The sequence below is a fragment of the Sinohyriopsis cumingii genome, chromosome 16 (genome assembly GCF_028554795.1).
Source record: "Sinohyriopsis cumingii isolate HCF-2022 chromosome 16, ASM2855479v2, whole genome shotgun sequence".
NCBI classification, from domain to species: domain Eukaryota; kingdom Metazoa; phylum Mollusca; class Bivalvia; order Unionida; family Unionidae; genus Sinohyriopsis; species Sinohyriopsis cumingii.
The window spans coordinates 34,937,108-34,949,372 of NC_142976.1; the positions used below are offsets into that span (position 1 = coordinate 34,937,108).

The 12,265-nt window shown below is 36.5% G+C and overlaps 2 protein-coding genes across 3 annotated transcripts in view; both read left to right on the plus strand.

Moving 5' to 3' along the window:
• The window catches only part of LOC149780197 (caspase-3-like), a 47,895-nt gene extending 43,288 nt beyond the window's left edge, over window positions 1–4,607 (plus strand). For both annotated transcript variants that reach the window (XM_089936950.1, XM_089936949.1), the window contains exon 7: window positions 4,014–4,607. In XM_089936950.1, the coding sequence (XP_089793076.1) occupies window positions 4,014–4,225 (212 nt within the window). In that variant the 3' untranslated portion in view covers window positions 4,226–4,607. The remainder of the gene's footprint in view (window positions 1–4,013) is intronic.
• A 7,203-nt stretch (window positions 4,608–11,810) lies between these two features.
• The window catches only part of LOC149780198 (choline transporter-like protein 2), a 136,984-nt gene continuing 136,529 nt past the window's right edge, over window positions 11,811–12,265 (plus strand). Inside the window, exon 1 of the mRNA XM_089936951.1 lies at window positions 11,811–11,966. Coding sequence (XP_089793077.1) covers window positions 11,915–11,966 — 52 coding nt within the window. The 5' untranslated portion in view covers window positions 11,811–11,914. The remainder of the gene's footprint in view (window positions 11,967–12,265) is intronic.

A 12,265-nucleotide genomic window follows, 5' to 3' on the forward strand; every position in this document is an offset into this window, starting at 1 on the left:
GATAAACTATTTAATATTGCTTCAGGTAATCTCTCTCTTTCAGTTTTTCTAATTTCCTCAACAACTCCTTCGTTAAATTTTGCAATTAATTCTACGTTTTCTCCTGCTGGTTTGGATTTAGATGCAAGTTTTTTTCTCACATCGGCGACTTCAGTACGAAGTTCTTCAATACCTTCAAGTATTTCCTCATCAACAGGTGGAGGCTGAGCCGCAGCTATGTCAGTTGGAAGGTCTCGTAAAATCTTTTTTGTTTGTTTGGTTCTTCTTGCTGTTTTTTCAGCCTGTACTGCAGTTTGTTCTAATACCGGAAAAATACCCTTTTTCCTCTTCTCATCTTCCTCCGCAATATCTCCCCATATAGTTTTTTCAACAGCCGATGCAGCTTTCTTAGTAGCTACAGTGACGGGTTTAAATAGTTTTTTAGTGTCTTCTTCGTACTCAACTTTTGATTCTTGCTGCGCTTGCAGATTTTTTCTAAATGAGTCTCTGACAGGAAGAAATTTTTTAATTGTTTCTAATCGTTCTCGAGCTGTTCTTGCAGTATGAGATTCTGGATGTACCATTTTTATTATAACATAATAATTTAATTAATATCAGCAGAAGAGGAGCAGCAGAGAGGGGTGATGATAAAATTAAATTTAATTAAATAGATATCATTAATATAATGAACAACTGTGCGTGGTTACGTCAAGGAACAACAGATAAATGCAACAAAAGGTGCCGTGGAGAATATTGCAAGAAACATAATTATCTTATAAAGAAAAATCCTCATGCTGGTCCACGAAGATGTGTTGGATGTAACAACGGCGTTAGAGGATTATATCAGATTTGCAAAAATTGCGGTGGAGATCGATACAGAAGTTTGATGATATATTATAAACACAGAAAGAACATAAATCCAAAAATAGAAAAACCACCATCAGAACTTGAATATTACTTGAAACATACAACAAATTCCGAAGATTCAGATGAAGATGAAACAGATGAGGAAAAACGACAGCGAGAACGAGTTGAGAAATATTCATCAAACTTGGTATGGTGGTAAATTAATAGCAGCAGAGAGGGTACCTACCAACGTTGGTCGTCAAAAAAATAAACAAGAAATAAATAAACACGTAGAGTACTTTATTTTTTCAGCTACTATTTCGAACTGAGGTTTTATTAGCACAATCGGTCATTGCAAAAATAAACATCTCAAGGAAAGTTCATTTGTAAAATCTGGACCTTTCTACGAGATGTTTTATTTGTTTGTTTTATTTGTTTTGTCGGAATTTTATGGTCTGTTCACCCTCTCTGCTGCTGCAGTGATCCGTAACGGACAGCGCTTTAGACCACTCGGCCACTCGGAGCCCCCCGTTCTGATTGTACTGTGATGAACTGTGATACCTTTGAATGGATCTTTTTGGCCCCGGAAGTTCTGCTAGTGTTCTCCCAGCCTCCCCCCCCCCCTTATCGTGCAGTTATGCAGTAAACCATCAGGCCGTACACATTTGTTCGAATCTAGTATAACTGACTTTGGGAAAGATATTTGTCCTAGAAAGTGTTTCAACGTCTCGTTTTTTTTTTTTTGTTTGTTCATTATTTCATGTTTTTTTTATTTTTATTTCTTTATTCTTGGCTGTGTTCTCCATTTAATGTCAGCTAAGAGCCTCATATCAAATTATCTTTACATATATGTTGTAAAGTCGTCATTATTAGGTACTGGAGTATGCCATGTAGTACAATTATTAGGTACTGGAGTATGCCCTGCAGTGTAATTATTAGGTACTGGAGTATGCCCTGTAGTGTAATTATTAAGTACTGGAGTATGCCCTATAGTGCAATTATTAGGTATTGGAGTATACCCTGTATTGTAATTATTAGGAACTGGATTATGCCCTGTAGCACAATTATTAGGTACTGGAGTATGCCCTGTAGTGTAATTTTTAAGTACTGGAGTATGCCCTGTAGTGTAATTTTTAAGTACTGGAGTGAGCCCTGCAGTGTAATTATTAGGTACTGGAGATTGCCCTGTAGTGTAATTATTAGGTACTGGAGTATGCCCTGTTGTACAATTTTTAGGTACTGGGGTATACCCTGTAGTGTGATTATTAGGTACTGGAGTATGCCCTGTAGTGTGATTATTAGGTACTGGAATATGCCCTGTAGTATAATTATTAGGTACTAGAGTATGCAGGGACGTTATTCGCAGGGGGCGGGGTGGGGCATTTTGCGTGTGCTGTAAAATTGGTGTAGCCTATATACGAAAATTAACAAGCCCGTCAAGTTTTGCCCCCACTCCCACCCCGAAAACACTTAACTAACGTCCCTACTATTACTCTCTCTCTAATCCGTTATTCATCCTGAACCAGCGCGTTAATATTTAGATAAATAAACTTTTGCCCCCCCCCCCCCCGAAAAATGTAAATGACGCCCCAGCTATTACTATCTCTCTAATATGTTATTCAGCCTGAGCCAGCGCGTTGATATTTGCATGACTGAAGTTTTGCCCCCCCCCCCCCCAATCAAGTTTTGCCCCCACTCACTGAAAAAAAGTTGAAATGACGTCCCTGGAAGTATGCCCTGTAGTGTTATTATTATGTACTGGAGTATGCCCTGTAGTACAATTATTAGGGACTGGAGTAAGCCCTGTAGTGTACTTAGTAGGTACTGGAATATGCCCTGTAACGTAATTATTAGGTACTGGAGTATACCCTGTAGTGTAATTATTAGGTACTGGAATATGCCCTGTACCTGTGGTGTAATTAGTAGGTACTGGAGTATACTCTGTAGTGCAATTATTAGGTACTGGAATATGCCCTGTAGTGTAATTATTAGGTATTGGAATATGCCCTGTAGTGTAATTAGTAGGTACTGGAATATGCCCTGTAGCGTAATTAGTAGGTACTGGAATATGCCCTGTAGTGTAATTATTAGGTACTGGAATATGCCCTGTAGTGTAATTAGTAGGTACTGGAATATGCCCTGTAGTGTAATTATTAGGTACTGGAATATGCCCTGTAGTGTAATTAGTAGGTACTGGAATATGCCCTGTAGTGTAATTAGTAGGTACTGGAATATGCCCTGTAGTGTAATTAGTAGGTACTGGAATATGCCCTGTGGTGTAATTAGTAGGGTACTGGAATATGCCCTGTAGTGTAATTAGTAGGTACTGGAATATGCCCTGTAGTGTAATTAGCAGGTACTGGAATATGCCCTTTATTTAATGTAACTATGCCTTTTATACGTTAAATAAATTTACTATATTTAGTGCGATCCACTTTCCCTATCCCATTGATATCCCCCCCCCCCACCGCAAACAAAAGACAAGAGCACTTTTACTTAGCACGTTTCGTAGTCTCCGACTCCCTCATTAACATATGATCTTCTTCACCATTTATGATTTTTGTTGTGATAACTCTTATACATACTTGAAAACAGTGGTCAGTCACTACTGAGTTTTGTTTCAAAACTAGTGTAAAAGAGTTAGAAGTTATAACAAGATGAATTTGTACATGTTATTTCCAAAGAAATGTCCAGGTGTGAGAAGGAGTTCAGTCAGCAAGAAATCGGGTAACAAACTATAGACAAGTAACTGTATTACAGCTGTACGTTTTCTTAATCCGAACGGTCAGCAGTCCATTGGAATCGCTTGTAAACAATATTTTATTGCCAGTTCTCAATAGGTCATTTGACTTGACATTTAGCCCATATAATTGGCACGAGATCAACGAGTCATGAATTCCAATTCTGTTTTGCTTTTCCAGAGCTATGCCCCAATAAAACGTACGTGCATGTACTGTGTATGATAATTCCAATGTGTACTAATAACCCCCAGCTTCTCGTTAATTGCCTTTCAACTTGGAAGATAATTTTGAAATAACATCAGCAGACGCAAAACGTTATGTCGCTGCTTGTGCGTTTCTTGAACCTTTTTCTATAGTTATTTCCCTTTTGAGGTCAAAAATATGTTTATGATATATGATGACTCTTGTATGTATAACTTATCAACAGTTTTTCTTGTTGGTTTCAAGGAAACAAAGCCTGGAGGCGGGAAAACGTCGGTTCATGGTTCATCCACGTGACTATATCCGTATTGGAAGAGCGGCACCTGCACGAACATGTAGAAGAGATGTTTGTTACTATTAAGGACGAAATCGCCAAAGACGAAAAATGGAAAACTGCGTCAGGCGGAAGAATGATGCCCTGCACTTGGAGCACACTTACGCAGAGGCTAATGATATGACTTAGCCCCATCAGCCATGATATTAAAGGGTTTGGGATAAGGGGGTGGGGTGTGCCTGCATTTCAGGTTTGGTCTTGTAGAATTTTAAGGGTTGTTGGAATTAATAAAACATGGTCTACAGATACTGAACAGTCGCAGAGGAAGTCCTATTTAAGGCTGAAAATGTTTGTCCAGCGTCTGCAGCAGATGAAGAATTTGTTTCTTTGTTAATGAGAAGATTGATTTGGAAAAGAGGTGGTTCAGTTTTCTTGAAATGGTCAATTTCTCTATTGGTTATCACAAAATTATAATGTTTAACTGAAAAATTCTTTGTCTGATTTTCTCAGTCCATTTCTGGATCAGCCTGTGATCATTGTTCTGATAAATAAAAATAATAATATCAGCTAGATAGTTTTGTGCATTACTGATCAGTGTGGGAGACCACAGAACTGATCGTTGGCAATATATTCATCTCGGTTCTCTATTGCCCTACAGTTACGATGTTCCAATGTTTATAGTATGAGGTAAGGATGAAACCGCTCATCGCCAAATGAAACAAAAGATCCAATCTATGAAGTTAGGAAAATCATACAGCTACGGGATTATAGAAAAATGGTAAAGCTACATTCTGCTAGACTCTTTGAAGGTTGAAATAATTGTATACTCAATATTTTACCACAGTGTGGGTCACATTCACCATCTATGTGATCTCTATATTAAATACTGTGATCAATGCTGCATAAAAGAATAGAACATGAAATGAAACATTTGGATGAAAGGTACATTTATCACACAAAGAGAATTATTTATGAAGTTATAATTAACACTTGTAATCATTTTTCGATGCCAATGAATTTAAAATAAATTATTTATTTAAAGCCCCAAAATGCCGCCGCTGTTCATGCATTTCACCGTTCTTCTAGTTTGGCTAAAGTTTGGAAGGAAGTAAATAGTTTGTTGAAAACGCTATATGACATAAACCGTACTTTGAAATAATCAAGATCATAGGTTTAAGTGAGTTTCAGATACTCAGTTTAAAATTAAGAGGTACCATCCCTTTGTTCAGTCACCGAAGTCTGTAGTGGTTCCATTCTTTTTCATTTGTGCTCCATAAATAGTGACCTGATACATTCGACAAATTCTGTTAATGACAACTAATAACAACAACATTCGCATGCGGAGCACAAAATAACTCGAAAGGGAAAAAAATAGGCTGGCCCGCATTTTAAAATCAAATCGGAATAAAAATAGGCTAGCCCGCATTTTAAAATCAAATCGAAATAAAAATAGGCTGGCCCGCATTTTAAAATCAAATCGGAAAAAAAATGGATAAAAATAAGACTGGGGCAAATATTGGTGTTGAGCTGGTGCACTGGAATACTTAAAAGAATCCATTTAGGCTGAAGACAAACCCAGGTGTTGAGGAATTCTATATAAATTGATGAGCATTCAACAGGGACAGGTAAAAAAATAATGTACGTCAGTTGTGCCTTTAAAGAAAAATTATTCATAAATGCAAGGCCGATTACTGCATCATATCAAACAAAAAATGAGAATTGCGAATTACATAAGGATTACGTACCGTATCCAATATAGCGTGGTGTTGGCTTCTTATGTTTACAACGGTATTGTCATCAAATCTTGTGTTACAGATTTCGACTAAAATCGGTTGACCCACGGATGTCGCCTCCTGTCAACATCAGATTACTTCATATACAAATGGAATAAGACAGAACTTCTCAGTTCGAGGTAGAAATTATATGGCTCCTATTTTGATTAAACGTGATATTATTTGGTTATAATGGATATCTTTCAAGATTCTATATTACTTTAATGATTTGGCAGATTCGACGTTTTGCACGTAATGGAGGCAATGGCGCTGTAATGGCAAAATTGGCAATATGATTAAATGCTGTAGTGCCGTACCGCTGAACAATTGGAATAATAAAAGGATTTTCACATATGCCACGGTTTGTGTCCGATATTTTCAATCATCGACAGATAATAAAAGATTTCGACACCAGTCATGTCAGTCTCATGACAGGCAACCCAATCAAATATAACTACAGACTTAAATATCGATTTTGTCCATATTGTGTTTCTCAACACCTCAATTACAGTCAGTGCACTAGTACTGTATTATCCTTCATTAATGATGGGGGCCCCAAATGGCCTAGTGGTCTAAAGCGCTCTCCGTTATTGATCACTTCAATCTCACCTCTGTCTGCGTGGGTTCGAGTCTAGAATTCGGCCAATGTGGGTATGTGAGAAAGCTTGCCAGTAGCTTCTCGTGGGTCGGTGGTTCTTCCCGGGGTTTTCCCGGGTTATTCCTCTACCATTAATACTGGCCGCCATGCAAAGCCTATCGTGTGCTAAAAATGGCTTTAAACCCCACAACAGCAACAACATCATTAATGATGAGAATGTTGACACGTGTTCCTTTGTGGTGGCGTTGGATACTTAATATAATTAGTAGGCTTTACCCTATAATGTAAAGACGTTCCACTTTGAGGCTCATATGATGTTTGGATAATCGAGGGAGAATAAAGAAATCGGTGGATAATTTCAATCCGGTTGTACAATAAAGATACACGATAAATGAGACATCCCTAATATTGGCAGCACTTGGTCATATTCATTTATTTTTTTTTTTACAACATATGTGACCTCTGAAATTAGACCACTTTCAAAGCTATTACATTGTTAGACCAATACAAATAAAAGTGCTACGTTCTTGGGGAAGTTATGATGACCTAATTTACAACAGCCGACCTTACGTCTCAAAACACTTCCAAGGCGATTTGAGGAACAGATAGGAACAGTACCCAACCCTTCCCTCTGATTCTGCAAATCTTCTTGATCTTAACGTAGTCTGCTCTCATGTTCAAAACTGAATCCAACTCCACCATGGAACCCTTTGGTACTAACTTTGGAAGTCGCCTCTAGCATTTGATATGATCTTTCTCTTGGTATGCCTTCCACTTGCATGAAACCAAAAGAATCAAGGCATGGTCTCAATTAACCCTCCAGGAAAGGTGCTGTCCTCTTGATTCAGTACAGACTATCACGAGAATAAACTTTTCTGGACCATACTTAAATTAAAATTCCCTTGCATAGCAATATATGTTGCGTTGGTTTGCTACTTTTATAAAGACCTTAATAAGGACGGTTTATTTTGTTTTGCAGGGGATAGGGTTTAATTTGTTTTATTTTAATTTTAATTACTTTGTAATCATTCCAGACAACGGAAACACGAGAAAAGAAAAAGAAACTATACTTTACGAAGGATGTAGGCATTGTGCCGAAAAGAAAAATTAATAGCTATTCATCAGCTGTTGGAATGACATTTTTACCACGTCGTTGAAGTTGCTGTCTTAAGAAACAATGATAACCCGTTTTTCGTTTATATTACACCACTCGGTAGCTGTCTTAATAAACAATGATAACCCGTTTACTGTTTACATCAAACCACTCGGTAGCTGTCTGAACAAACAGTGATAATCCGTTTACCGTTTACATCACATCGCTTGGTAGCTGTCTTAACAAACAATGATACCCGTTTACCGTTTACATCACACCACTCAGTACTTGTCTTAACAAACGATGATATCCCTTTACCGTTTGCATCACACCACTCGGTAGCTGTCATAACAAACAATGATACCCGTTTACCGTTTACATCACACCACTCAGTACCTGTCTTAACAAACAATGATATCCGTTTACCGTTTGCATCACACCACTCGGTAGCTGTCTTAACAAACAGTGATATCCGTTTACCGTTTACATCACACCACTCAGTACCTGTCTTAACAAACAATGATATCCGTTTACCGTTTGCATCACACCACTCAGTACCTGTCTTAACAAACAGTGATATCCGTTTACCGTTTGCATCACACCACTCGGTAGCTGTCTTAACAAACAGTGATATCCGTTTACCGTTTACATCACATCACGCGGTAATAGAATAATGCCAGCATTATCGAGAATGTTTTCTAGTCTGACCTTTAAATGTGAAATATATTGTTGAAACTGTACTGTGGTGTTTTCGATTGAGTTATTATAGCCTTTTCGTCCAGCAGTAGCTTTCAACTTACATTTTAACAGTGTACGCAAACGGACGCTTCTGTCTTGAACGCGAGCTTCTAAAATACGAATCGGACAAGACATGATTCTTTAATTTAATCCTTCTTCTGTTCAACTTTTACTATTCATCCCATTTCCCCGTCTGCAGTAATCGTTTAGTTGTAAAATCATTGGACTTAAAATAACTCAGCTCAATCTATTATCTCCAGTTTTGATCTATACGTCTTGCTGTAGGCTAAAATAAGCTTTATTTAAACGAGTAAATTCGGTTATTATATAATGTTGATTTATTTGTAGCTATTATCTTCCAACATTGATGCCTTTATGATATTTTAAACTTATTACAGATTCTAATAAATTCTTATAGAGCTAAATTATTATCATTAGTCTGATTGACTGGGGTTTTTCCCTATAAAGCACATGTATTATATGACTGGGTTTTTTCCCTATAAAGCACATGTATTCTACACACAATGATTTTCATATTTGATATTAAACATTACATGTATAAACTGATCTTGCTGTAATACTCTTTTGTGTTAAGTTCCAGGAATAGAGTCTGCATTTAACTGTTTCTGTCTTCTGTCTAAATAACCAAGTCAAACTGATTTTGTCACTATTTCATATGACACAGTGATCTGCATCTGTTAAAAGTGTCCTTACTGTCAAATCTGACAGTACTTATCAAAAGTGTTTAGCAGCATATTAACAGTGTTCAGTGTCGTAGATTTTCAATTCAATAAATATCTGTGCAATGTCTCTGTCCACTGGAGCATTAAACTGTGCTAGTGACTAGGATACAATGTGCAGCTTTTTATTTTTTTAAATCTGGAAACTATTATTTGATAGTCACAAATGTGTCTTACAACTAAATCATATTGTACAACAAAACTTTACAGTCCTCTTTCCGTTTGGCTGCTTGCTTGTTTATATCTCTCTTCTTGTCGAGTTTACGTCCACATTCCGTTGAACTATGGTCTTCAAATGCAAATTTAATGAGTAACAGTTCGTGGTGCTACCACAATTTCATTTAAATATGTCATCATCGATGTTTTCCACTATATGTATTAAAAAGTTATATCCACCAATATTCTTATGTTTATAGGTACATATTTTCGTTTGAGATAATCAGTGGTGCGCATTTCCGCATCATCTGAGGTTGTATAGTTCCGCTACTGTCATATTTTTCCATTGATGATTTCCATACATTTTTTCCAATCGGAAAACATAATTTTGGTCTTAGGACCAGATGTTTTGGCTCTGTGGAATCCTTTTGCGGTCCGGCTCTGTTGCGTGTGATATGTGGGTCCACAATACTTACATAGTATCGTTTGGGTTTTTATTAATTTGTTTTCTAACGGATACTATTTTCTTTTTTTATCCACACCCGCTCTGTCACGCCTAGTTACAAACATTATTATATCCATCATTTCCTACTCAACTGTATCTTAGCATTTAGATTCCAGGAAAGTTCAGGACTGTCTAATTTGATTTTCCATTCGGAAAATGAGAAAACACGCCATTGGCTTGCTGACCGATCAATTTCCACCTGCCAGCATTCGTAGGTATCACTGCTACAGTTAACTGAATAAGGATATTAATTTTGTAAATTAGGTACCAATGATACAGTCAACTGAATAGGTATATTAATTTTGTGTATTAGGTACTAGAGGTATGGCCAATTTAATAAAGATATTAATTTTGTGCATTAGGTACCAGTGGTATGGTCAATTTAATAAAGATGTCAATTTCGTTCATTAGGTACCCTTTCGTGTATTAGGTACCAGTGTTATGGTCAACTGAATAAGGATATTAATTTTGTATATTAGGTACAAGTGGTATGGTCAATTGAATAAAGATGTCAATTTCGTGTATTAGGTACCAGTGGTCGATTTAATAAATATGTCAATTTCTTGTATTATTCTAAATATTTGGACACTGATTCAAGAATAAATTGTATCGTGTGTTTTCTGACCACAAATTTAAATTTTGTGGCTGACAGATACAAACAGTTCGTTGATTAGCATGGATGTATCTAATAAGTTATATGGATCATCGTGCAAAGGTACGCTGTTTATGGGACGCAACTCTTTGTGTATTCTTAATATTGTTAAAAGAGTTCTACATCTTGCGATATGCCTACCTTGAAATATTCGTCAAACTCAGGCATTCACTAAAACCTTTTCCCTCAAACGAAAACTGTCAAAATTTCTCAGGAATATTTATTTTGATTAAGATTACCGTCATCAAAAACTTCGAAGATATTGAATCAAGAAAATTTCGAAATTTATTTTAACTCTGGCTTGAAAGTTGTATAAAATACACTCATCGATCCCATGAAGAGTGATATGCATGCGATAATCAATAGCATATTTCAGTTTTAGCATTTAAAAATGGAGTGACTGCCTTATGACATTCTGCTAAGTTCCCTATAAACAGGAGTCTCTCATATAACTGCATGCTTTCTTATGGACAGGAGTCTATCATAGGACTGCTTGCTTTCTTATCAATGGGAGTCTGTCAAAGGACTGCATGCTTCCTTATAGACAGGAGTCTATCGAAGGACTGCTTGCTTCCTTATAGACGGGAGTCTATCAAAGGACTGCATGCTTCCTTATAGACACGAGTCTGTCATAGGACTGCATGCTTCCTTATATACAGGAGTCTCTCATAGGACTGTTAGCTTCCTTATAGACAGCAGTCTGCCATATGACTGCTAGCTTCATATAGACACACACACACACACACACACACACACATATATATATATATATATATATATATATATATATATATATATATATATATATATATATATATATATATATATAAGGGTCTACAAACCAGAGAGGTATAGTCTTGGTCACTTGATTTTCCATATAGCATAAAAAGAAAGCAACAACACCGCAGATCAATTAAAGAAAAAGAAATTTAAAATTCAGAATCCGTCTGTATACGTGTAGGATATAAATGAAAGTGTGAGATTGGAATAGAAGTCGGCATATCCATAGTTTCCATATTTTTAGCATGTCATTGTTGTTTGTTCTTTTACCTTCTTATTCTGTCAATTTAAAGGAACACGTTACTCTTGCTGTCAACATTTGGAATTAATTATCAGAGTTCGAGGGGAGGAGAAGGTATATTTATTGCCCCGCCTCTTTGGGAGAGAAAACAAAAGATGGCTTGTGATTGCAAAACCGACCCAATCTATTTATTTTCAATTACAAAAACAAATTAGATCTTTCTTTATTGAAACTTTATCTTCAGTGTTAATTGTACATAAATTTGGGTGTGATGCTAATGACGTATCAAATAGTTAAAAGAGGGTATCAGATTGTAGCTTTACTACATTGTTTGTTATTTATATCGTCACGATTTCCACCTGTACTACTAACACATTCGAATTCCGCACTGCCATTAATACACCTTTATTGGACCATATATTTACAAGCCATAATAATAAGTAGTCACGTGATACAGGTATTAGCTTGTTGCACACCCGGATACCGAAGAAAGAACGAATAAGGTATTGATCGGCACTATAGCTGTTAGGCCTAGGAAGTGTCTTCATTTGCACCAGGATTTGTATATGAAAATAACATTAAATATATTTCATCGGAAATGTGTGGAGGGGATAACGTCGTGAAAGATGAGAAAGAAGATAACAGATATGGTGAGATAAATGGTTTTGATAGTTTATTTAGATTTCATTCGTCTGGGAGGAGTGATGCTTTAGGTTAGCATTAGTAACACGGTACCAGACGCAGGATTGATACTGAAATTAGCAAATATCAAGAATGTATTGCGTTCAAAACGAGGACATTGGGTTTAACACTATCTGAATGTGTCATATGTTTTTTATATTTAATTTACCCTGTAAAAACATAAGCTACATGTGTTATTTTTATTATTGACAATAATGATGATAATTATGCTGATGACAGTGTCACTAAGATGAAATTCAGTTTGTAT